Below are 27,667 nucleotides of genomic sequence, written 5' to 3' on the forward strand. Positions count from 1 at the left end.
GATGTTCAGAGAACTCAGATTCCCTTGTGACAAAAAAAGGATGAGAGGCATGGAAAAGTTTTTAGGTAAAGAGAATATGAACAGGGTAGACTGCTTAGCTGAACCAGGAGACATGCAAGAAATAATAAACACAAAACCATGCAGGAAGCCTATTAAGTTGTTATAACCGCAGCATCAACTTTTCTTTTTGTAAACTTACTGGAATGCCTGAGTTGTAACAGTAATCTTTTAAGTTTAGCTGGCATGGCAAACAAAAGAGCTGTTCCTTGAAAGCTACCACAGTGACTGACTTTCAAGAATTCTGTACAAAAGCAGGAACTTTCATGCCCTAAGATATTGACTGTAGCCTCTAAAGCTCTAAAATACATTTAATTCTTTTGAAGGTATCTAAAATGAACAGTGAGACAGTAAAAGAAATATGAACTATGGTTTCCCATAACTTTCTTACATTGGTTTTCCTCTGGGAGGATCCTTAATCACAGTGTTCATTAGGACTTGCACACTAAAGCATTTAGAAGCAATGTGGTACCATGGGAAGTTGCCAGCTCCCCCATGGAACTGGTGTGAGATGAGGTGCAGGCATTGACTCCTGTTCATTGCACATTCCTGAAACTACAGGGATTGTCACTGGCACTTCAGATGACCTGAAAGATCATGGTATAATTGAGTGAGAGGTCTTCAAGTTTTAGAGAGTACCCCCTATAGTGCATTTAATTTGCCCCACAAATATGAAGTGCAATGAAAGTCATCATGGACTTTCTCATGCAGGACTTTCTCATGCGTATCTGCACTTCTCAGCAGCAGTTCCGCTTTGCTCTATGCTTTAGCTCAGGGTAAGAAGCTGTAGTGTGATCAGCCACCACTGTACATCTTCATTTCTGGCCCTTGTAATTTAGATTAGTTCATGCATCTATAGGATTTCTGTCAGCCACCCCAGTTACACGTGAGTCATTGCTCTGGAGAAGGGACCAATTCCATGCGCTCGCAGTCTTCCACGTTTATTGCAGCAAGACACCTACAAATACGCTGGTCTGCCCCGAAGGGCAAGAAGCAGCACTGATTTGCATGCTACAAACTGAAAAGGAACATCAGTATTTTAAACTTAAGATAATGCTATTCTTAGCTGGCAAGACTTGTGGTTTTGATCCTTCTCGGATACACAGCTAACAGTGAGCTATCTGGCTGCACAAATCCCCCTGCTTTTCTCCTCTCAGTTAAATCTGCAATTTGAATGCACGCTCCAGTACTCAGGAACATTATGTGGATTTGCAAAACTTTCTGAAAGACTTCCTGTCCATTAGCCATTGGCTGCTTTACAAAAAGGCATAAAGATAGCATTTTCCTCCTGTAACAGATGTAATCTCCTTGCAGTGTTGTTCGTACTGTGTGAAGGAAAGCAATATTCCTTTTCTCTCGGATTTGCTGAAATAGTGGCATCTCTCAACACAAACTGAAAATATATTTGGAACTTAATTAGATTCAGCTTTCAGAATTTCACATGTGTGGGACGAACACATGAGGATCAGCTTTCTGTAATTAGTGAGGCGTGTTAGAAGGTCTGGATCCTGTAAGGTCACCTATGCAGCAAACAACTGTGCTGTCATAGTGCCAAGAAGCACCTAAGATCTGCTCTTGACATGACCCACTAGACTGACAGTTTTATTTCAGTTGTCAGTTTTGAAGCTTATATGAAACAGCCTCACATTTTAAATTTATGGATATATTGTAAAAATTGTTACCCACAGCGTGGAGTGAATTCCTGTATTTTGGTTTCCAGCTTATGCTCATCACAAATGAAGAGGGAGAAAAGTAGTCCTAAAAAGCATTTCATACTGATTAAGACTTGGAACAGCTCTAGGCATAATTCAGAGCATCCTAAAGGCTGCTCCAACTCGTTTTGGTTACACAGGTTCCAGCGTATTTGCTGCACTGTCTGGAAGGGTTTTTCTCAGATCTGCTCCCCATCCTCCAGCTGCTGGCATGGTCCACTGTCTTCTGAAACAGGGGAAGGCTCAAAGACCAGATGGCACTGAGCTGGCTTTGCCAATCCTCTGCCACTAGAGCAATATTTCTGTGCCAGTAAAAACCCTCTGCTCCATCCTCAAGCCTGCTTTTCGGCTATTTTGCATGGCCAAGGCAGCACAGAGCATCCAAACCAGGGTCTAGGCACTTCAACAGTGACTTCAGTGGACTCGCTCCAAACTCTCCCAGGTGCAGCTTGAGGGTGTAGAGAAGCCCATGGCAGACAAAATAGGTGGTTTGTAATGAATGAGGCAGAGCAGTGCAGATCTGTCAGGGATACTGTGGCAAGCCCCAAAAGAGGCAGAGGTCTAATATCCATTGAAGACTGAAGATAAAAATAAATGTTGAACAGCTGCTCTCCTTGCTTTGCGCTAGACAAGGACATTTTTAAAGGTAAATATTGTTTAGAATAATTCGTTGTCTGCAGGAGCCTTTGGGTTATCCACCACTTCCGTAACATGCTTCACAACAGCTACCCTGAGGTGTATCAAAGGACAAAAGCACAACCCTCTTCCTAACCTAAGAAAATCATTAGGAAACCCACTCTGTATTTCAAAATCTGAACAAATGACTTTAACAAACTTCACAGTGGAGCAGGAGCAAGCTGCTGGAAGAGCGGTGACAAGGTGTTTCATAACCGAGGATCTGCAAACCCTTGCTGACAGCAAGATCAGCACAGCGGGACCAGTGTTCAAGGAAAGATATTTTAAGTCTGGCAGAAATTTTACGGCTCTTCTACAACCTGAATCATCACAGAATCAGTTAAGGTAATTTTTATTTCTGAAGGGCAGCATCTGGCCTACTTGGCACACTTAAAAATTTCATACGTGTATTTTTCAAAGCAAAAAGCATAACAAAAGTATGTAACTCAAACTGGCAGAACACTACACTTTGGATGACATTCTGTAGTTAATAACAATTTAACACAGCATAAACTCCACTTCTGCTGTGCTTCAGCCTGATGCAACCTAGAAAAGCATCACACGCAAATTAGAATAGAAATGCTCGAAGATCTTTCAAAAGCAGTGGTAGTACCAGGCTCTGCTGCTCTTACAGGAGCAGTAGTTTCTGCAGTGTTCTTAGTGACTGGTTTTAGAGTTTGATACTTATTATAAATGGACGAGATTCTGAAACCACAGGGGAATGTGAGGGGTAACGTTTTGGTCATGGCACTACAAAATTTATGCTATAGCTTTGTCTGTTCCCCAAACAAGAAAATAAAAAGGCTGTGCAAAATTTCAAAGACCTGTACCGAATGCACTGCAATTAGTGGGAGTTTGACTCGTGTCCCCATCCAAATGAAAAGCCCTCCCTGGTGCTGAACCCAGGCTTGCCCTGTGCAGGACTGCCTCCTGCTGCATTCACCCCAGGCGTCCCCCCCTCAGTTAGCATTCAGTGTCCTTTATACTGTCTTTTCCTTTCACAAATTGCCCAAACCTAATCCGAGCACGTCTTACAGAGCTAAGCTGTGCCTGAGCAACGTGACCAAGTGCCAGCTGCCTTTGTTTGTCCTCAAGTACCATGATATTCCTCCACTTGGTATGTTCTGGAAAACTCTGGATAGCCCCCCCACTGTGCTTGGGAATGGCCAGACCCTAGAACGTGTATGCACACTGTGGGCTGGAGGAAAGCCAGATCAGCTAATTCCTCATTTGTGTTGATGCATTTAAGTTTCTTCCTCATAATATTTTGACCTGGGTAGAGACGAGGAGCCATATGGCATCTTCTGCCCCTGACAACAAGTGCTGTTAGTGCAATCAGCACATTACTTAGGTGGTTTGTTGAGATTCAGCTGTGCTACTAACTTGTGGCAAACTTAATTATAATTGTGTATTAGGCAGAGTCCTAGTATAAGCTTGTTTCATTTTCATATGCCATTTGCACTGCATCTTCTGCCGTAACGCTGTTTACAGATGAAGTGTCCTAACCAACTGCTGCTCAGGGCCGTCGCCTTCCCCGCTTTCTAATCTGAGCCCAACGTGAATTTGGCTGGTGTGGCACCCCCAAGAAATCATACAGCTACAGCATCAGCCATACAGCCACGCCATAATTACAATAAAAAAAGATAGAATGCGGAGTCATCAGCCTTAGCACCTCATCTTGCTAAACTTGGCTTTCAGATCCCACATTTTACTACTCTCTATACTTGTGTTTCAATGATACTGTCAGCTATTTAAACCGGGGACAAGGCCTTCCCTTATTTTTGTACGATATCCGGCCCAGCGAAGCACCAAGCTTAACTGAGGGCTTTGAGAGTCAGAATAAGCCACCGTTTGTTTTAGCCTTTTGCGGTCCTAGGAGGTAAATGATGGGTCAGGGAACGGCTCTGGGTTTCAGCAGTGTTTTCTAAGGTGTTTATCATGCGAATTTTCTCAAAAAGCATATAGGAAATAACGATACCTGTTTATGTCTTCTAGAATTCCTAATTTCCCCAGACAGTTCTCTGCATTTGGTAGCAAGATGAGAGCTCAACAGTGCCAAGTCCCCCCGCCCCCAATTAAGCATTCCCTCCCTGCAATGCACTGCGGTCAGAACAGTGATACCCCCTCCTTTTTACAGTATAGATTTCTGAATCAAATATTAATGTTAATGTTAATAATGTAAATTGGTTCATAAAGCTTAGAAAATAAGAACACAGTGTTGAAAGTTATCTAGGGCTATTACATTTCTCAACTTCAATGTGTTAACATTTTACTTAACAGAAGGTATACAGTTCTTAAAAGCTTACTGCTTAAGAATACAGAACAGAAAAAAAATATTTGTAGATACTGTCACATCACATGTAATTATTGCAGCTGCTTTACGAGCTTTTGCTTTTGAAGCACAACCTCAGAACAACAGGGAAAAAGATCATAATAATCTAATTACAAATAATGACCAAGTATAGAATTATGGCTTTGATAAAAAATATTTTTAAAATTGCAATGACAAACAAATTAGCACCCTTTTGCTAGGCGGAAAATAGCTACAGTTCATTATAAATAAGGACAAAAGAATGTCATTTCTGTAGGTATTTAAGATAAGTGTGGGACAAAATACAGGGCAGCAGACAATGGAGACTTAATCCCAAATGAACACTATTAATACCATAAAAATTCAGCAGTTCTGTGAATTCTCTACATCCTCTGCTTGGAAATGGAGACGACCAAGATGAGATACAAATCAGTGCCTTTATCTAATGAATAATGCAAATGAGCACTTCTCTTATGGTGCGGCAGTCTGCAGGAATCCTCTCTGCCTCACCTCACATTTCTTGTGGATTTAAGCACCATGTGTCAGAAGAAATTAGAGAATGAAATTGCCAAGAAATGACAAAGCCTCAGAGCCCCAAGTCAGTGCAGACAGCAAGGTACATTAAGATGCACGGTAAAGAGGAGGAGAGAGCAGACATCTCACTAAAATGACAATGTTGCTATTTTTTCTTCACCTAGTTAATGGAGTTGTACAACACTGTAATCTGCAATTATTTGTGTGGCTACTAGTTGGAAATATCCTTTAGAATTATACCAAGGTGGGATCTCAAAAACTTTAGAAAATCTTCTGTTTTTTTAAATGCTGGGGCTATTTTATCTATCAGCTAACTGCATCAGCATTTTTCTCATAGCATCACAGAGCATACTGCATCTTATCCATCAGTCACAAGCCTTGCTGTAACTTTCCCTTAGCATTTAACTTTACCCTCCAAAAATATTCTTAAGCAAATGAACCTGAAGGCATGCAAGCCCTGAAAATTAATTTTTTTTTTTCCATTTTTTTTCTTCTTTTGCCTGAATATATTTGTGACTCAGAATCCAGGACAGATTTCATCTGCTCCATTAAAACCTCTTAGCATGCAGACCAGCCGTGCTGCCCCAGCAACCACCAAGTCCCCCCTCTTTGCCATTGCATCTGGTCCCCAACCCAGGGATTTGAAACTTAATGCTTTTCTGACAGATAGCCTCTTAAAATACAGAGCAGGTAGACCCAATCTAACAAAGCCATTTGCTCCTCAGGCAATTCCTTAGTTATCAGGTACAGAGTGGTGAAGGAGCAGCCCAACCGTGAAAGGGATCTCCTAAGGATTTGGGATGCTGGGAGGGGATCCCTCATCATTGAGATGCACAGGGAACACACAGGCACTATGGGTCTGAGTAAGCAATTCAGCCAGACAAGCACATTTTGGGGTGGAGGGAAATCTCCTCTCACTTGAAAAGGGAAGAGCACCTCAAAGTCCTGAACTGTAAAGCTGAGACCTTAATGCAATCACTAAACTTTGGGGTGCCAATCATATATGACAAAACCTTAAGGCAGAACAATCAATTCCTGTTGTTCACTGAGCTATGTTGTGAACCAGCAGGCAACAAATCTGTGTTTTGATTCAGTAACCCATCAAACAGTTAAATCTATGTGCTATGCAAAAGAAGAGATAAGAGATGTCTTACTGTATGTCTTTCCAGGAAATGTGGGGAGAAAAGAAACCCAACCCCTCTTTCTCACAAGCTGATGAAGACATCATTGCTATTTATAGTTGCACTTCAGTTCCTCAGTTGGAGGCATGCTGCAGAAGATGCTAAAGCACTAGTGACATCGCCACTAAATTAAGAGCTTACAGTTTCTTTTTAATAGTTGAAAGCAAAGCCATTTTTCTATTGGATATCTTGCTGCAAACTTCATAACAGTGCAAAAAAAAAAAGTGTATTATTTTGGATGGATTTTCTCTCAGCTCAATCCTAGTGAGTCAAGGGGGAATTGCCTGCGATGCAGGTCTATAAGGAATTTGGTGTGTACTCCATAAAAATGTGACTTGCAATCAATATAGCATTTTCACTCTCTTAAATTAGAGGGACATGGATAGGTTCTCTGCTCCTGTTCCTGTTAGCAGTTACCATGCCAGGAATACAGAGAGTTTAGGTTTCTTACAGCAAGGGCCATGATAACTACAGAGAGAAAACTACTGTTAAAGCAAACTAAGCAGTTGATTTGAAGCAGGGAGACAATTAAAGCACAGCATTTCTAAAAGAGTAATAAAAATGTCCCCGCAAATGACAGATCGTTACAAGTCCTTGGCTTCTTCCTAGCACAGCAATAGTATAAGGTGTTAAATCAGTTCCAAGAGATTATTAGTGGTATGTTATTTTCGCAAACTCAAGGAATTGACTATCATTTCATAAATCACCTGCAGGTTAATTTATTTTTTTTTACAACTTTAGTTCTGTGACCTTTACACATAAAATTAACAAAATTTTTTTTAAAAAATAGTCGGAACATGACTCAAACTGAGCAAGGAAAAAAAAAATCCACTAAAACCCCAAACCAAGTTAGAAAATAGCTCTTTTCTATGGCTGCAGATCTGCTTGACACCTGTGAGGTTCACTGATTGCCAAACGTGTGAGCCACAGCCATGCAGAAACTCATTTCTCATTAGCTTAAGGCCCTGTAAAGTTACCTGTAAAGCATGTCTGTATTTTGTTTTATGTGTTAACTTTCTGTATAGCTTTTATGCATAAAGCATCAAGAAACCTAGTTCAGAAAACTATAAATGATTAAAACCAACAATAACTGAACCCAGCTACCAGGCATGTGGAGATCTACGAAGAGCAACGCTGAAGCAGACAAACTTATTGTCAGACAAGCAGCGTTATAGGCTAGTTAGAAGTTTCTCTGCTTCATGTGTTTGTAGGCCAGATGATACCTTCTAACAAAGTCTGTGTGGCAATACTGTTGGAATATCACAAGCATTTCTTAATGGAGAAAAGCTGATTTCTCCTGCGAACAAATTATCTAAGATAATATCCAAGATCCACACAGAAATATGAGGGCTCTCTCTTGTCTTCTTCTAAGACACAACATTGCTATGTGCTTCTCCCCATGTGCATGAGTTGCTTAGGGGCTGCAGAAGCTCCTGGATGCTCTGGATGTGTGTAGGATCACAGGCCAGGGTCTGCCACCGAGACCAGCATTAACTTGTACATTGCCATTACTAGCTCAGTAAGGAGGTTTATCACGCCGTTCTTCAGCAGCAGCCCTCTGCTATAGCTGTGCTGCCTAGGTGCACACATTTCCCAGCAAAATGCTGTGAATCTGATCCCTGGTTAAGAGAGATACTTTGGAATTCCAAAGGCATCTCCAATTTATTATTTATTTCATCATTGTAAAAGTAAACATGTTCTGCTCTTCCTGCAAGGCTTTATACAGCTCATAATTATAAACAAACCAATTACTAATCCAAAGCAAAGGCTGTGACAGCAAAGGCTTGCTCAGCATTGCCCTTACATCTACTTTCTGAGGCCTTGGACGTTGGCTAGGAAGACAGCCAAAAAAACCCAACTGTGGCTGGCTTACGTGACGAGAATTTAGAGAAGCTCATGTAAGGTGGTGTCATTGAAAAAAAGTCTTAAAACAGGTCATCACAAGTGCCATTCATCTCTGCAATTAATTTGTGAAAAGCATTGTATTTTTTCTTGGTCAGCTCCTGTAAATCTTCTTTTGGGGTATCAGAAGCAACTGGTCTGGCAGGAGGAGGATGCTGACAGTTGCATTAGCATAGGTGCAGTGACCTTGAGAAGGGGAACTGAAACCCCCCCCTGAGACTAAGGTTAAATTCAGTGGGGCCCTGCTGCTATCCGATTTTTGTTTCTGATCTTCTGCACAATTTTACCATTTCAAACCCATCACTTAACAGTACGAGGCCCTTGATGAGATACAATGAGAATGACATTTACTCCAAATTCTTAGTCATATTATTATTGATTAGGAGAGTCAAATGCTGCCTGTAAAAAGACTGTGCCTTCTTTCTCTGCACTCCTGCAATGCATTTACCCTCCTGGAGACTGCGTCTAGGAAAAGCAGCATGATGAAGGGGTCCTCATAAACTAATCCCCACTTCAGCACATGCTATCCTATTGCTGAACTCTTTAACCTTAAGCTTTCAAAAAGACTTGAAAAACGTTTCACTAGTACCAGTCTAAGGTCCACAGTGGAGGTCTGTATGGGTCTACACCATTTTAAAAAGAGACTGTTGCCCAAGAAAGGGTAGCAGAAGTGTAAGCGGGAATAAACCCATGAGCTCTGGTGGCTTCTCAAGTACAGAGCCCTTAAGGTGTGATAAGACAGGTATCCAGCCAGGAGGAAGGCAGGCTCTTGCGTTGTTTGGAGCAACTCCCCATTGTTCTCTTCAGTCTTCCTTTTCTCCACCATTTTCAAAAGCCTCCATTTCAATGAGGCTGGGTGAGGGGCTGGCCCCCAGGAGGGGTGGAGGGATGGCACAAGTGGCAGATGTATGGGAGTCACCCTCTCCATGGTGGTTGCGCCATTCTGTTCAATGCACATATGCCACTTTACACCAGCTGAGGACTTATGGAGGGAAAACAGATGTGTGTATTGCTTCAAAAAGCAAACAAAACCCCCGTGAATTCAAGATATCAAACATTTGTCCATTGTTTAATGTTTAAAAATGGCATACTTTGTGTTACTGCTTAAAATTTCACAAAATGTTATGCTGAAAACCCCATCTTTTCCGATTAATGATAAATGGGAACTGTTGAACTCTTGTTTGGAGGCTTGCTTTTAAACCTATAAAACCTAAAGTTCATAAATGATGCTTAGCTAATGTTGAGTGCTACAACCAACGATGGAACAATTACAGAGAACTATGGGAAAATTATTGAATAATAGTCTTCTGCCCTTTTTAATTATTTACAAATAAGCCAAGAGATGCATAAAGCTAAAATAATATATTTTAATATGCAAACCCTGATACGTATTCTATGCATGTATTCTACCTGGCACTTTCCAGCTAGATGGTCTAAAATGTGCTTTTGGTGCATTCTTGCATGCTCTGAAATTACCAAAACTGTACCCAAGAAAAAATGTATCCCACTGACCGAATCCTGTCCAGTCACCTGAAACAAATCAGCCTTGCACTGAAGCTCACAGGAGTGAAATAATCTAAAACCAAGCACCAGTATAGTGAGTAAAAGATTTTGTAACTGGAAAAGGTTGGAAATAAATGTACTTCAGTGAATTTTTTTCTGACTAGAAAAAGATGGAAAGATAAAGGCATACTGTTAATTATGCTTTTACTTAGGATGGTTTTAAAGTTTCCAGTTGAGAGTTTCAAACTGGTATGGTACAGAGGATAATATGCACTACTAAGGAAGCAAGCAATATCTGGGCACGATCCATTGCTGTCAAGTCCTTCTGTTGACTTATACAGGGCACATTAATTTCAATGGAAGATCATATTTTAAATCCTGTTTATGAAAAGTCAAACACTGACTCTTAGACATGAAATACACATCATGATTTATCTCTACGTGTTTCTTCGTTATTGAAGGATACTTTTCTTTTTAAAAATCAAAGCCAGTGCTTAAGTTAGCAAAAAGCTTGTATGTGCTTAAGCTTTTATTTTCAAAAGCTTCTCTCAGGCCTGTTCTGGGAAAATGGGGACTTCAGGTCCAAAAATTTACTCTAAAATTTTAGTGAGGAAATCTACAATGCTTGCAACCCATTAAATCCAGCACTTAATGTTTCTGGAAGTCTGAACAAACTCTTGCAAAGCATGACACCTTGCTGGGATATTTCTGCAGGCTATCCCTACAGTATTCATGCTGCTTGGCAGATCCATATGGTCAAGGAAGCCAAGAGGCATGTCAGAGTCTGGAAGGCTGCGATAAAAATAGATGAGGAAAATAGCACATGTAGAAAGAGTTGTTTTAGCAGTCAGAAAATTACATTCTGTACTTTTTTTCTATAGCTGTACACGTTGCTTTTCAAAGACGAGGGCTTTTGTGTAGTTGTTTGCTATTCCTTTCTTCTTTTTTAAACCTTTTTCTTCCCTCCAGTCATTTGTAAATGTCACCCACAAGTAGCTCTGTTTCTAGTTTTCACTGGAGTGCCTTATGAGCAGGTGTAGATAGTAAAAATCAAATTGATGATTTAAAATGATGGCTCCTGACAGTTTTACGGATAGAAATCTAAAATGCACCAGGATGCTGGAAAGGCATAGTATGTACATGCAAGAAAATGCTCCTTTCATCACAATGGTGTCCTCTTTTAAAGGTTTTACAACTACTTAGTTATAAAAATTCTCTCTGGGCTGAAGCCTGACACAAAATCTCTCTGGTATAGTATGGTTTCTTGCTTGTAATACATATAATTAAAATTAATTTGTGGCCTTTTCTTTCCTCTCCTTTTTTATTCCTAAATTCCATATAAACAATCTGCTTAAAGAACTAGAAGATAAGAAATAAAACCATTTTACAGAAAACAGAATACAGCAAACATCAAAGCTATGTGAAATCACTTACGTGCGTTGCCAAGCCAGCTCAATGCCAAGGATTTTCATGTCCCTAGCTATATTTGTACTTGTAGATCAAGATGGTGTCACTGCAAGTGACCTGTGAAAACATAAACTTCCATACCTAAAATGTGTACCAACGGCCATTGTTGGTACAAGTAAATCGGGTACATAACTACTTCCTACTTTTCAGCTAGTGAGATTAGGGACATGCATCTTGTCAGTCAATGACCTTAATAATATCTGGGATTAATCTGGAGTTTTCAGATCCAGCCAGTACTTATAGGCCTTGAAAAAAAGTCAAGATATATTTGGTTTAACAGATCTCTTGCCTAGTTTTAGCTACTCTTAAATAGGTGGGGTTTTTATGCATCAGAAATTGCAGATTTGGCAATACAGTATCAGTATTGTGTGTTTTTTTTAAAAAAAAGTAGCAGTGGTACTCATCTTAAATTCAGCAGCTCCCACAGACTCAGCCCTTGCTAAACCCTGTGGATAAAAACAAATGGCAGGTTTTCATTTTCATCCTTGAGTAAGGAGATGGGTAATTTCCATACTTTGTCAATGCTTGTCTGGATTTCTCCTTCTCTCCTCCACAGCATAGAGCAGAAGGGATGAGGGAGCCTGATTACCATATCAGTACGTACATGTATTTTTTTTCCTGAATGCTCTGACAGAACACTGTGGGCTTAAAGGTCTGCATGGGACAACTCAGGCTGTATATAGGGCTGGCTGCTTTATAAGTAACATAAATGTCTGAATGTTAAAGTCATTATTTGGGAGTCAACTTATTGACGTCTGCCTTCTCAAAGGACTCCAGGGGAGCCTGCTAACCAGAACAGTTATCCTGATGTACACAGGGTTTGCAGAACTCTTGGCCAAGTTCACTTGGCTTAGTTTCAACTAAGATGCTTACAAATGGAAATTTTAATATATGGAAGTGCCTCAGGAACTGCATTTGCTTTCCAGTGATTCTTAGCTGTCACCAAGTACAAACCCTGCAAGAAAGACACATGAAACTCTGGAGTTGAGAGACATACAGGTACTAAATGAAGGAGGAAAAATATGTTGGTCCAAATAATTTGGACAAACCTGAACAGCATAAAACTAGCTCTGTCAAGTAAATCCAAAATTTGCACTCTGAGACTTGTCCGTCCATCACAGCGGGAGGAAATACAATATCACACTCCTTGTACACTGTCCTCAAAATGAGACAGCAGCCTGGAAAGCCTAATGCTGCACAGCTCACTTGGGACCATGGGGCATCACGCCCGTGACCAAAACGTGCGTAAGCAAACCAGCTGCTCCCTGCAAAGGGGGTGAGCCTGCACCACTGCTCCTCCAGGCTGACTGTGTGACACCGGCAGGTCAGAAAACAAAGGTTGCTCTGCAGAAAGGTGAATTTACCCACCCTGGAAAAAAATCTCAGTTCAGGGTTTCTAGCAGATAAAGAGTGTGGCTACCTGCTGTCACCTGTCCTCAGCCTGAGGGTAGGGAGGAATGCACTGTCCTACCCTGGATGAGGAGCGCCGTCAGGATGCTGCTTTACTGCATTGTCTCCCTGCACCCCAGCAAATCCTGTTAGGAGGGTCTCCCTGCAGTGAGCCACAGGCTTGAGATCACCTCTGCCTCACCAGAGAGGTTCAAATTACAATACCTTGCTAGTAAAGATTTTTTTTATATATTTTTTATAAAGTAGTATTGTTTTATTGCAGAAGATGGCACTAAAGGTGCCGCTGAGGGGACATTTCTGGTCCAGCCACACTGATGGCAAGCCATTCGGATTCCCCTGTGGATGTCAGGGTATCCATTTTGCAGTGAAAGCTGTTCATTTCTCTATAAAATTGCTGTTGCTGTTTCCACACCCAAACAAGACCAGAAGGCCAAGTTCTGGCAGAGTACTTGGGCAGCTCTCCCCAGGTACCAGCCCTGGCCAGTGGGGGAAAGCACCTGGGGGGGGGGGGGGCAAAGGCAGCGGGGCGGGGACCAGGTCAGGTATTTGTGAGAACTTCACCCTCGGAGCCACAATTGCCCCCAGCAATCTCTTGCTTTCTCAGATCAATTATTATTACAATAAATTGATTATTGTGTTAGCTACAAACGTCTAGCTTTCCAGCTAACTTCAGGGGGGAGAAACAAAATAGGAGAGCAAGTACCAAATGGAATAAAGGAAGTGTTAAAAGCAGTTGTTAAGCAGTTTCTATGAAGTATATTTAGAAAACATACATCTTGTTAGAAGGATGCATTTTTATACATAGTAGTGATATGTGCCTTAAAACTCTGCAACTGAAAATAAGCAGAAGCCCTTGACTTTATTTAGGAACCCTGTTTTACCCCCAGACATTTTTAACAACTTAAATACTTTGTGGGTGTGCTTTTGCTTTGTTTAATGTTTGAAAATATTCCAGCACCCAAAGTGTAACTGAGGAGGAAAAAGTAAGCAACTGGACAGAGTTTTATTGATGATTTACTGGGGAATCTTGATGTGTGATAATGAATAAAATGCAAATCTGTTTTCCTGGCAATCCTCAGTTTCAATTTATGAGAAATTATTAGCTTTCAGATTGCTTCCAGTTGGAAGAAAACAGAGATGGTTTTTTTTTTTTTTACCAAGCCACTTTTTTATTTTTAATGTACTCCTGCTGTCATTAAGTATATCCATTTTCTCCTTTTTTATGAAAAAAAGAACTCCTTTCCCAAGTGTTCTGAGGAACAAGGTACCTTTAAAGTGTTTGTGGGCAGGCTGTGACCAAAGGCACAGGTAGGCTGTCACCTCCACGGCGGGGACAGCAGGAGCAAAGGGCATGGTGAGAAAAGCCAGAAGCACACTAGTCCTGCCACCTGCTCTGGTCTAAGGCCGGCACAAGGGCCAAAGTAGTGCTTTGATGGGAACAGCCATATCGGTAGGGTGGTGGAGGTGTCCTGCCCTACACAGGGGAGAGAAGAAGGGGAGCGGGGGCTGCAGCTCACCAGATAGGTCTTGCGGTACTACAATGAAATGAAACATCCACTAACTTAAGAGGAAACACCAAAATAAAAACTCCGCTCCCTGAAGGATAAGGTTCTTTCCAACAATGACAAAGCAAGACCCGTATTAATTAAACGTGCTCAAAAGAGTTCAAAATAGGTGAATGCAGGTATTGTAAATGAGGTCTGCAATAACTTTGAGCTGTATGTACTTTTAAAATACACAACTAAGAAAATCCCCATTAAACAGGCCAGTAACAATAGCCTCAGCTCCTGTTCTTGTTCTACCCCATGCGGACCAAAAATGAAGGACTGATGTCCTTATTCAGCCCATAAAAGAAAAAAGTTTTTTTCTTACCAGCATCTCTTAACGGTATCGTTCAACACTGTTTACAATTGTCGTACCGGAGAATGCACGTATGCATGCCAAAATGCTTCCAAAAATACATTTTTATTTCAAATTTTTACTTCTATGTTACTCAGAAGAATTATCAGTTCATTTAATTATTTCAGTAAACACAATAATGGTATTACTAACTACACTGTGGAGTATTTTCCCTTTTTTAAGGAGTATGAGCCTACTTGTAATTAAAGGAATGCTGTATTAATGATGCTGAAAGTCTCAGAGGGAAAAATTTAATGCCCACCTCATAATATTATGCCAGAATTACACGCACAGAAGACTTTTTAATAATCTTTGTTTCTTAATTTAGTTTTGATTGGCTATGAAATACAGAGTAGCACTCAAGGGCTCAAATTTCTACCATCATCAGCACTTCTGCTCTATAAATTGTACAAATGTACAGGACTCCCGTCTGTAGGCTTCTCTTCAAGCTTCTGTTTAACCTGTGAAGAAAATTAGCTGCAGGCAATGATAGCTGCCGATGAATTTGTCATTTTTTAGCCATTTTTGGGATGTGGGATGGTGTTGTGATAGCTAGGTCTAAACATAAGCAGAAAATTGTATTTTTATGTTGCTGTTTCAGCTGCAAACATAGGTTGGTAATGCGTTTGTCTCCAGTTTGCAAACTACAGTAATAGCCACTAGGAGTCTCCTGGCTAAATTTGTGATGAATTGCCACGCTAATCCCGGCTGAGGTTTGATTGCAAACCCCAGGCTACAGGTGGATTTCAGCACAGGGGCCAACCCATGCGAGGGGCAGCTGTGACTTTGGGGGAATGGGACCCCTGAGCCATGAGCGGCATCGCGGGGGCTCCTGAAGCTTGTACCGAGGGCACAGCTGACACGTGTTTTAGAAATCAAGAAGTCAGAAGCTAGCTATGCGCTGTTCTTATAGGGCAAAAAATGGTGATGGTCATGAAAAGTCAGATTTGTTTCTTTTTATAACTGGACAGAGTTTTGTGACCTCTCAACAAGCACTTACACAAAGGGAAGCAGAAGATTTCCTCAACTGTTAGTTACTTCCAGGGATTTAAAGCGGTTTTATTTTATAGACTGAAATGCTGCAGGCCACAAGAACTAGCACCCCCAGGTACTTAAAAATTTGCATATAGTATCTCTGCAAAGTGAATCCTGCAGTTCTGAAAACGTGAAGTAGCTTCTTCTCTCTTCTACTTCCCCTTCCCTCTCCTCCCAGGCCAACTAACTGTAAGTGCACGGTGCCAGACACACTCTTACCCAACGCCAAATGTTCAAAGTTCATGAATTACAGATCCACAGGAACAGTCACGCTGGCTCAAATGCCATGACCATCCAGTTCAGCTCTGTGACTGACAGTGAGATTTCCTTGAAGGAATGCCACAGAAAGCAGACGTGCATCACCTGCCAGCATGTGTGCTCACTCTGAGCAGTTAAAGATTGCTTTAAAACGTACAGGGAAGCTAGGGGTGACCAGTCAACCCACTCCGCAGGGGGCTGGTTATCGTGCAGGCAGGAGGAGCATACCTGTTGGGGAAGGATGCTATCACATCCTCCTTACAGACACTAGCAACTCCATGGCCAGAAATTGTGAGCATTCACTATTCTAAGCCATTCATTTGTTTATGTTTCTTTCATGCATCTCTCCTCTCAAGTAAAATGATTTCCCAAGCCCTAAAATTCCTGAGTGACTTTAAAAACTATGCGATTTTAAACAAATAATAATTTGGAGGGCTATTTACTTGCCTTCTGCTTTTTGAGCTTCTCAGTTTCATTTTCAAACTTTTCTCTGCAACCAGAAGGACTAAAGAAAATAAAGGGGATGTTTTAAATGAAAGCTGAGAATCTCACATAATCACAGGACTCCAGAGGTTTGAGGTTTCAGAATAATATCACGAGTTGTCAATACTGAATGTCACCAGAAACTATAACGTTATTCTCAGGAAAGACTCCATAAAAGCATTTGTGGGAGAGTTTTCCTGCTGCGTCTTGCCTGTAATGTTGACGGATGTTGTCCTGGAGGGATGGCGCAAAGGTACTTAGGAGTGGCGAGCATCCACGTGCTGGGTTTAGCTACCAACAAGAGGGGTGTTTCGTTTTGCAACAAATCTGCATGTGCAAAACATTGTTACTGAGTCTGTCAACTAAACAAGCTCATCGAGTAAAAATTCATAATGGACTCCAAGAACATTTAGTTCCACAGGGAATATGCAGAAATAAGGACGTGGCAAATTTTACCATTAACTGCCCAACTCCTCTGTACTGTACGTTTGCATGCATTGTAATGCACAATTGCATTCTGTGTTAATGCACACTATTATCATCTCCCTCTCACAGACGGCCTTAGATTTTACCATAAGATCCCAGCAGGACTTGGGTGAACCTCTTGGGCTGGCTGTGTTTCGGGGATGTAATCTATACTACACTGATAGCTGACACAGACTCAACAGCTAGTACCTTAGTCTGTATAGGCCGTGGTGAACAGAAAATTGCTAAGCCTGATCACAGAGAACTGATACGGAAACAAAACAGGAGGCTGCTTCAACCTCCTCCTCTTTCTGCAGAAGCTGGCTCGGCTGTTTGGTACCCTTGCTTATTGTTAGGATATCTGAAAGGACCCTGACCTCCTCCTCAGCAGTGTTAACCTGATTTCAATAACAAAACAGTGGTATGCAGGTTTAGCACACAAAAATCCAATTCTGACAACAATAAACCCAAGCATTTATGTAAGTCTGTTCAGCACTTCACCATGCTGAAAAGAAACCTTTGAATCTCTGTCATTTCAAATACGGGATTTTTTAGCACAAGAACATGCCTAACAGGAATGCACTCTTCCCCTGCCCACCTTCTCCAAGTATGTCAGTGCTATCTCCTTAACTCATTTTCTAAAACTAAAAATGAACACAAAAATAAAAGATCTTCCCATTGGGAAATGCCAAAGGGTCAGCCCTACAAATATCTAAAACCTCATTTTGAAGAAAATGTGTAATTTGTACATGTAGCTACAGTACAGATAGACATGAAGCAATTTTGAGCATGAGATGCTTTGCTGCTTGCTGTGCACTACCTCACAAACATCAAACATTTCTGTCATTTTCCTTACGTTTCAAGTAAGTCAAGCTGTTACCAATGTGTATCTGAATACAGTGTGTATGTGCAATATACATCTATACTGAAAGCAAATACAACAGTTTATCACGTAGGAGACAGCCACTCTACACTTACACCACTAAATACACACCCTTGTTGTGCACGCACTCTCTCCTCCCCAGTTCTTCCTCTTTCTCTGCTTCTCCTGTCAGAATTCTGGTGGCTTTCTGCATCTCAAGGGCTTAAGCAGCAAGTGAGCTACAGCTGTCACCTCAGGTCATTCCTAAGCAAACTTTCATCCCCTATCACAGCATCAAGGACCTTGCAAGGTCAAACATTTTCGGGAGGAGTTCTGGCACCAGTTTTAATACTGAGATTTAATCAAAATGTTGCTTGTTTTTTGTTTAAAGTCATTATTTTAACTAGAGAGTAGACTGATAACAAAGGCCTTCAGAAACTCAGTCACTTAAGACAGGAATTGCTGCAACATTTGTGTGCACAAAAAAGGAAGAAACAAGTTTTGCTGTGCAGTTTCTTTTGCATTAAAAGACCAACTTTTCTTATTTGTTACATTATGAGTTACTAAACGTCATTGATTGAGGGCTAAATTTACAGCTATTGCTATTCTGAGAGAGAAAATACATTTCAAGACAAAGAAAAAATATCATACTACGTGGGGCATGTTGTTTTTATTTGTTTTTAAACAGTGGCTGCTTGAAGCTGCTTGGAGGTTTAGTGTCAAAGCCATGTCAGCAGAGATGGATTAGTGGGCAGAGAGCAAGTGGTGCAGTCAAAGGTTCACAGTGAATGTAATTTATTCACGTAGCTTCGCAATTTATCACGTGGCTATTACCATAATGTACGTGGGAAGCAGCTGTGTGCGTGCACATAATGCCCTAAATGTATGTGTGGTTGGACCCGAACTCCTTACAGAATAGTAGTGGTTGAAAATGATACCATAAGGCATTTAAAAGCAAATTTCCTTCCTGTGGGGGTGCTGTCACACAGCAATGATGATTCCTACACAGGCAAATAAATAATCTTGTAGACTTCTCTCAGTTATGTTAACCTCACTTACCAGAACTCATTGGTTTTTCAAATCTAAATTATGTAGGTAATGTGATACGTGTTTCCAGTGCTTTTTTAACAGATGTAAGCACATATGTTTTGCATCTCAAAGTCACATTTTCTAGTCTAGGAATACACTGTTTTCCACTCCATATTTAACAGATATTCAGTGGCAAAGAATATTAATCCTCCATGTTTGTAAGGAGAAACAAGTTACCTACAAGCTGAAAATTTCCTTTTAACTCTAATGACCTCTTACAGCCTGACCTATCAAACACTTGGGAGCAGCACAGCTGTAAGAGGTTGATGTCTTAGTGTCTGCCTGGTTTCTCATACCTGTACAATCATTTAGCAAGCCAAATATTTCCAAAACTAGCCTCTAATTTTAAGAGCATCTAAAGTAGGGAGCTGGATTTTGGTCTCTTTGATTGGCTTAAATGCTTACAGTTTCAGTGAAAGAAGAAAGCTGTAGCTGGCAGAGCTGGCCCCCACCCCAAGGTATTTCCTGCTGCACTATCCATACATGCAGATACGGACCTGCTGGTATGCGCCTGCTGCACGTGGTAGCAAGGCTCCGGCAATGCTGCCCACAGCTGTGTGGGCTTGCTGGAAACACTCCAGCAGCCCAGCTCCCACTTTTTAAGCTTCTGCAGTTTGAGTTTCTAACAACAGTCTCATGTTTGGAAATTATGCTGAATTGTACCATGCTACGATGCTTGCAGGCGATCGTATTGGAACCAATTCACTCAAGCCTTTTGCGATCCAGGCAAACGCACCCCAGACATGGGTTAGCACTAGGAGTTTTATGCTGCTTTCTTTTAAGTAATTAAAATATGACCTAGAGAGACAACGAATTCAGACCAAGTCAAGTCAGGTCCCCATAAGCAGCACATCTCATTGCTCAGATTAATGTATCATTCAGCGTTTGGTTCAGCAGAACCTCTCACATTTGGAGTATGATGCAGATTTTCTTGGCTAATTACATGTGCACTCTAGGGCTTCCATTTTGAAGCCATTGATCACATATATTTACTGACTAATTATGCAAAATGAAAGCTTGCCTTACCATTGCACAGAAAGTCTCGGGAGGATCTCCACATGTTATGTCTGGGGGATCCAGAGTCACTTTTACGTATTTGATCATGTCTCTGGCTTCCGGCTGGCAGGCCATGTAATCCCATATTTTTCCTTCTTCTGTGTAAATCTGAGTCTTACACACGTCATAGTGTCCCCACACAGAAGGGTAGTGCTGCATCACGGAGGATACAGTAACCCAGAGGGCGTGAAGTGACAGGAATCTTGACAAATACATTTCTAAATCCTTTTATGTCACCTTCGTAGGGATGCTCAGTACTGGTGTACGGGCAGTCTACAGATTATACATATATGTACATATACATGTATATATTTTATAAAATAGGTTCCAACTCAAACGTGAAGCATTAGGATAGAGTGTTTGTTTCACTAAGTTGAAGACTTTGGTAGAAGCCAACCAAACCCCGATGACAGCCTTTCACAGCAACGCGGCACTTGTCCTTTGTCTTATAACTTATCTGTCAGGGCTTCTTGTAAAGACGTCCAATAGCAGATAATAATTTGTGAAGTTGCAGGTCTTCAGCTACACTGTCGATAACCCTGAGTGATCCTCCGTGTTCAGGGCTCACAGGGGATGCCCAGACGCACTGATAAATCAGTATCTGAAGCAAAAGGATGAGTGTCTACAGGCCGGTGTCTGTTTCCCATCAATCATTCTTTTCTTCTGGCACCTTTTAGAAACAATAAGAGTTAGAGTTATTGTCCAAGAATCAATGCATTACAAATATATGATATGTTGACATTTTGGAGGTTTGATGCAATACAAAGAAAATTGGTCTAATATGGATAACCTTTACCATGGGTGCTGTGCTAGAATGAACAAACTACCAAAACCATTCACAGTGAAAAGTATTTTGACATGAAGGATTTAACTCTTCTGCAACAAAGACATATTTATAACATTCCAAGTGAGTTACAGGTTTCTGGCTTCTAAAACTGTATTTTCATCCTAGCAAATCCTGAGAGTAAACTACAGAACTCGACCATTGCCCAGATTGGGCAGGCAGGCAGGCAGGCAGGGGAGCAGGCAGCCCAGTGCTGCAGAACAGCAGCATGAAGGCTCTTTTATTAAAGTGACACAGAGATGGGTATCAGGGCTACCAGGTGCAGACGGTCTCTTGGCCAGAGCACCGCAGTGAGCTCCAAAAGCCTTACAGGTTTCTTAGTGGGTTGGTTTTGTTTTGTTTTTATTTTGGAAGAGTAACAAAGTAACTGCAGGCACACTTCTGTTTCCTTGAAATTTCTCATCAGCATTGGAAGAGCTTTGTTCCTTTTTTTCCCTTTGAACTGTGATTTACTGACCACACTTATGTTACGTTACTGATAAAGATAATGGTTCATTTGTAGCTTACAATAAGGAAGCTTTCCCCCTCTGTTATGTTAGTCTTAATCTTCTAGGTTTGCGGGCGGGGGTACCTGTGTACTCACATTTATTTCAGAGCACATATATCCTCTCTTCAGAAAGCAACTAGAAATTCCATCAGTTTGTATCACCTCAGTCATATTATTACACGTATAAAATTCTATAACCTTATTACAATGACGTAAAATATACACTTCCTGAAAAATGCAGGAAAAAATACAAATTCTGTATGAGAGAAACTGCAAACTACCCTAAACATGGGCAAGGAAAACAAGGGCTGGGAACTCCAACTCATTTCTCTCAGCCTGCGCCTGGTGTCAGCCTGTGCCAGCTGAGGATGGGGAGCCTGGGTGCTGGGCTCTCTGCAGGAGGAGGATTTCAGGCAGCTGCCGCAGCACCTCCATGCTCTTTTTGTCTGAATGCTAAAACCTAAGCAGACCCGTCAGACAGATGTCAAGAAACAACCTTAAGACACCGCTTACTGCAGCCCACTTTGCTTGTTCCCGGTTTTAAATTATGCCCAGTGTCACGAACCCTCCTATACCCCAAACCCATGGGCAGCGGGATGTGACCTGGTGAGCTCCTCAGCACGTCACTTCGTTAATACGCGTTTCCAAAACTTATCTTCAAAGCTATTTGCAAACGGCCTCCCTATATTTAAATAATGCTGCATCTTAAACTGAACTAAACTACAGACACTACGAAATGCCAACAGATGGTTGAATTGTGTTTCCATAGCAAAGTAATTTACAATAATTGCCGTATGGACGTAAATGCAATTTTCCATTATATTCATTTTATCAAGTGTTACCATACAACTCATATATTTTATCAGAATATGCAGAGAATATATAATTTTTCCTGCAATAACAATTCTCAATTAGTTCAGATAGATTTAAGCTTCAAATCTGAATTTGACACAAAAGCAGAAATATTTCAGACCGAATTAAAACTATATCTTTTTAAGCGCACTGTGTAGTACCACTGTTTTTGTAGTGACTTTACTTTTTTTGTTGTTTTGGTTTTCAGTGGGAATGTTTACTTATTATTTTGGAATTCAGTAATTCAGGGAACACTTCCCACATCATTCTAAAGACACCTCATACTCTTTCCCTCTAGTTCTTTCTAATGTATTTTACTATTTTGCAGGGGGGAAAAAACACCTCCAAAACCCCATAGCTTCGAACAGTCATTACACAAAAGGGAAACTGCTAAAAAAGGAGCCAAATTATTTTAATATTGTGACAAATCAAAACATACTCTGTACTGGAGAAGACTTGGTCATAGCTGGAATAAACAGTAGGTAAATATCATGTTTCTGTGTAGCAATAAGAAGTTACTGAGTTTAATTATTCTTAGACTGCAAGACTGTGTATTTAGGCAAAATTAGATTTTTTTTTCTTTAATACTTTCCTTGCTAGCTCTTCAGCTACCCATAACCTCTTATAATGGCTAAGACTCAGATCCACTAATAAACAGGACTGGATAGAACTGAAGTAATGTGGAGCACGCCACTACCTTAACACACTGTGCTAAAATACTTCCCATATAACGAATTCTCATTAAAGTAAGCCCGAGTCATAATGATGGTCGTTACACAGAATTATAGACTATAACATCGATCGAATTTAGTGCAGTGACAAGGAAAAAGTGCAGAGGAGTGCAAGACATCTGAGCATTAGGCAGCTGTAGCAGTGTACAGCAGACATTCCTGACAAGAAGCAGCCAATTATAGCTTAAATTTCTGGCATATAACCAGTTCTGATTAATAGTTTTCCATTACATTACAGACATATTATTAATGTATTAAAAATGTCAAGCTTTGGCAAGAACTAATATGGCATGGCTCAGTTAGTCTGCAATATTTTCTTTTAATGAGCTTCCATTGATACAGAGAAAGATATTGACCAAAGCACATTAAGGATCATGTGCTGAGCTCTGCTGGGGTTTTTCTGACAGAGCTATACGATTTCTCTTGCTTATATTTATTCCTGCAGAGTCACGCATTATATGCATTCCACATTTTGGTGCTCTACAACTAAGGACATATCCATTTGAATTACTCTGTCAAAAACCATTCAGAATAGCATTTCTGAAGTTTACAGCTGTACCAGTTGTGTAGCGCTATGCCTCTAGCTGTGGGCAACACAGAGCCATGGGTTTTTTTGTCCCCAGTAACGCCTGTGTATTTGACTTAAAAAAGCAATTTAACAAATCAGGAGTAACTAATGTCTGGTGCCCTGATCCCCTGCACACCGTGGTGCTCTGCTAGTTGCACACCCTGGGTGCTGGGGGCCCATGAGGGTGGCAAAGAATGAGCAGCATCCCTGATGGCTGAGGATGAGGGAACGGCCAACTACTGGAAGGACATTAGCTAATGTATGCAAAGCCTCCTGGACATCTCCTTTGTGGGCAACAGCGATATGAACTGCAGGACATTTTGGGCCTTGAATGTTCGTTCCCATGTGCCATAGCCCCTGCAATATGGAAAACACCGGCAGACAACGGTAGCGAAGGCCACTTCAGCTGTCTCTGCCTTCCCCCAGAGCACTGCTCCGTCTGCAAAGTGCTGGGTGTTCAGGCCACAGTGAGTATGTTACAGCCATCTGAGAAGAAGGGCACACAGCTCAGCTGAACCCCAGCCTACATTCAGCTGTGAAGGTGGCTCTGAGCTCACGCATCCCTCTCCGGGTGGGTAAGTCATACCTCACGCAGCATTTTAAGTCTGCAGCCTAAGCAGATACCCCCTTCACAAATGAGCTAAAATGCATCTCAGCAGAATCGGTGCTGGTGGAGAACTCCAGATCTCGTCAGGGGTTGTTAGCAAACACTCCTCCTCTGCCTCCTTCCATCACTGTGAAAATCCACCCCCTTTCCCAAATAATTCCCCTGCACAAACCACGTCAGCTGGATGCCCGGCACGAGCTCCCTGCCGGGAGTCACTGTGCAAACCGTACGGGCAGGCTCCCAGCCTCTCTCTTTGGCAAACAGCAGGTACACAGAAGGTAATAAAATAAAAAGTGATCGCTTCTCTCACCAGACCATGCGTTTGGTAAAGCGTACACCACCACCGCACACAAGTAAGAATGAGAGCCCAAACCAGCTGCTGTAATGCACGGCAGCCTGAGGAGAACCGGCTAAAATCATGAAGTATGGCAAGGAGCGCTGGCTGTCACCTCCCAACACCGGCATCTGCTGAACAGTTTCTTCCAAAGGGAACATGTTTTAAGTTTGCATCCCTAACAGCTTCAGCAGATGAATGTGTCTGATCAAACCCAGCTAGAAAGATCCTTTGTGTCCCTTCCAGGTATTATTTAAAGGCAGTTTAGAACATACAAAATAATAGTGTATTCTGTAAAGCAGAACTAATCCTCATACTCGCAAACCCACATTTAATAAAACCCAAGTGTTTTACATCTTGCTAAACGTAGATGACTTACAACCTGGTACGTATAACGCTCCGATATTTAAAAAAAAACCCCCACAACCCACCCCCTTTTATAAATGCAAAATTATTCATCTATGCAAACAAGAAGGGAACCTGTATTTGACAATTTAATACGCACTTTCTGCTACTACTTCTATGAAATACAGTATATTCCAAACAATTGCTGTGGTGCCTTTGGACTCATGCTGCTCCAAAGTAAGTTTAGGTTCTATTTCTATCCAGCTTATTTAACTATTTAGCAGAAAAAGATTTCTTTGCCTCAGGAGGAATTAAAAATATCAATACCTATTGGCTGAAGAAAATAAAATACAGTGTTCTGCTACCAAAAAATTGTAATTCAGCACTATAGTTACTATATTTCTGGTTTTTTTGCAAATCATTCTTTGCTGAGTGCCACCTCACACTACTGCTGCCATTACTTTGCTGGGTATCATTAGCCACCAGCATACAGAGTAAAAGCACTTCAGGTATTTAAATTTTAGAGCATTCGTATGTAACTGCTGTAAGTTTATCCTCTAGAATCTTTATAATCGTGGCTTATTGCCTTCAGTATCTCTGTAACTAGCGTCAACCTGTTCTGCAAGTCTTTCCCTCTCAGAATTTAAGTTGGCATTTGGGGCAGTTGCAGGTTTTTTTGGTCATTATTTCTCACCCCTAACGAGGGTGCTCCTCGGGCAGTGTATCCAGGCTACCAAGCTCTCAGGTCCTGGAGTGAGCTAATGACTTGCTAAGGGTAAGCTCTTAACCTTGAAACCGAACAAAACTGAACGCCTACCGGACCCTGAGTTTGTTCTGTGCTATTGCCAGATTTTACATACGTAGCTAGAAAGTTGGTGCCACTTCTTATCAGTGTCACAGGGCCGAGGGTTGATGGCAAAGTCCGTGACTCCAAGAGAATATTGCCACTAACTGCTGGAAACTCTCTGGTAAACATCCTTTAAAGCTCCAAAAAATATGCCAGAAATCAACCTTTATTGTTCTCCAAACAAAAAGCCAAACCCAAACAAAAACCCCACACACCAAAGAAACAAGCGAGGGAAAGTTCTACTGTGGTTTCCTTCCCTTCGACGGGCTGCCCAGGCCACAGCCGCTCCTGTTCAACTGCATTGTCCTCAGGCAAGCCGGGGATTTATTCCCTCTTTGAAAGCATCTCCGCCGCTTGTTTCACGCACTGCCTCCGCTAACATCTCCGCAGGAGCGAGGCTGGCTGCTGGCCCACCAGATCCGGAATAAGCAAAAGTTGATTGCAGAACAATAAAAGTGCATGCAGCAGAGGCCAGCCGCGCGCACGCACAAAGGCACCGCTCCTGCCGGGGCCGCGCTGCCCGGCGCCGTGCGGGGCTGCTCCGGGGCTCCGCGTGTGCGTGTGGCAGCGCGCGAGCCGCCGCGGCTGCCGATGCGAGGGAGGGAGCTGTCTCCAGGTCGAGCACCGGCGCCCTGCCCGCCGCTCCTCGGCCCGCGGGGCCGCCCCCGCCTCCCGCCCAGCGGGACCGGGGGTCCTCCTCGGCCCCCGCGCGGGAAAACCCGCGCAGCGCGCGGGAGCCGGGGGCGCCGGCCCCTCCCTCAGGGCTCACCCACCGCCCTCGCGCCGCGGCCGCGCCCCTTCAGAGCCCGTCGCGGCCCGGGCCGAGCTCCGGCTCCCGCGGAGGAGGCAGCCGCGCAGGTACCGCCCCGCCCCGCCCCGGCCCCGTCGCGCTCCGCTCCGCGCCGGCGGCAGGGGGCGCGCGGCCCGCGCCGATCCGCCCTGGGCCCGCGGCCCCGCGGGGGGGACGGACCCGCACCCGCGCCCCGGCACGCGCCCGGCCCGACCCCGCCGCGCGGCGCGGACCCCCGGCCCCATCCCGCCCCGGGGCGCGCGGAGGGGCGCGCGGGCGGTACTCACCGCGCGGGCGCGGGCTCGCCCTCGCCTCACCGCGGGGCGGCGCGGAGCCGCCGCGGCGCCGGGACGCGCTGGGGTTCCCTCGGCGGCGGCATGAGGAGCCGCGGGGCGGGCGGGGGGGACGCTTCCCCCCGGGAAAGTTGCCGGCGGGGCGCGGGGTCCCGGCGGGGCGGGCGCGGGGCCGCCGCTGGCCCTAGGCACTTGGCGGCGTCGAAGTTTGGCGGCGCGCGGGCGGCGGACGACGCGCGGCGGGGCGGGCGGGCGGGCGGGCGCTCTCCTCCGGCGCTCGGCGGGGCGGCGGGCGGTGCGCGCAGGTCATCGCCGCGGGCGCCGCGCAGGTGCTGCCCGCCGGGGCTCCCCGCCCGCCACCGCAGCTCTAGGGCGGGGGTGTCCCCGCGCGGGGCGCCGGCGGCCGCGGCATGGGGCGCGGGGCGAGCGGCGGGCGGAGCGCGACCCCGGCCGAGGCTGCGGCGCGGGGGTCTCCGGCGGCACGGCTGAACTTCGGGCGGCGGCACCTCCTTACTTCGGCGCGACCTCCCCGCGACTGCCGGCGAACGGGGCGGCGGCAGCTACCCCACCTCCGGGCCCGCGCGACGCGCGGCCCTAGCGCCGCCGCCGCGCCCGCCCCCCCCCCACCCCCCCCGCCGCCGCGCTCCCCGCCCCGCCGCCCCCACCGGCGCCGCCTGCCCCGCGGGAGGGCCCCGCTGCCCTGCCGCCCGTCCGCAGCCCCGGCGGGGACGGGAGCCGCCCAGCCGGGCAGCGCCGGGTCCGTGACCGCTCGCTCCTTTTTCCTTTTTTATTTCGGCTCCCGCCCGATAGCGCACGGCCGGGGATGGCCGCCAGTGCTCCTGCTGCCCGAGCCCGGAGCCGGGCGGGCCGAGCCGAGCGCCCCGCCGCAGCGGCGCTGGGGCTGGGGACAGGGCAGCGACCCGCCTGCCTCGCCGGAGGCTCCCCGCGCAGCGGCTGGGCGCGCCCGGTCCGGCCTCTGCCCGCACGCCGGGCGCCGCCGGCACGGGGTGGGGGTGTCGGTGGTGCCGCGGTGCTGCACTGGCTCGGGCCGGTCCTCCCGGGCCCCAGAA

The 27,667-nt window shown here is 44.0% G+C and overlaps 1 protein-coding gene across 5 annotated transcripts in view; it reads right to left on the reverse strand.

Annotated features, from left to right (window-relative positions):
• The window catches only part of NTNG1 (netrin G1), a 158,855-nt gene extending 131,685 nt beyond the window's left edge, over nt 1-27,170 (reverse strand). For 2 of the 5 annotated variants that reach the window (XM_040610202.1, XM_040610200.1), the window contains exons 1-2: nt 26,592-27,170; nt 19,870-20,569 (exon numbers count right to left, since the gene is read on the reverse strand). In XM_040610202.1, coding sequence (XP_040466136.1) covers nt 19,870-20,115 — 246 coding nt within the window. In that variant the 5' untranslated portion in view covers nt 20,116-20,569; nt 26,592-27,170. Of the gene's footprint in view, nt 1-19,869; nt 20,570-25,729; nt 26,444-26,591 lie in introns of those variants that run through there. The other 3 variants (XM_040610203.1, XM_040610204.1, XM_040610201.1) reach the window with 3 other exon arrangements.
• Nucleotides 27,171-27,667: the final 497 nt, after the last annotated feature.

Source organism: Falco naumanni, chromosome 11 (genome assembly GCF_017639655.2).
Source record: "Falco naumanni isolate bFalNau1 chromosome 11, bFalNau1.pat, whole genome shotgun sequence".
In the NCBI taxonomy this organism is placed as follows: domain Eukaryota; kingdom Metazoa; phylum Chordata; class Aves; order Falconiformes; family Falconidae; genus Falco; species Falco naumanni.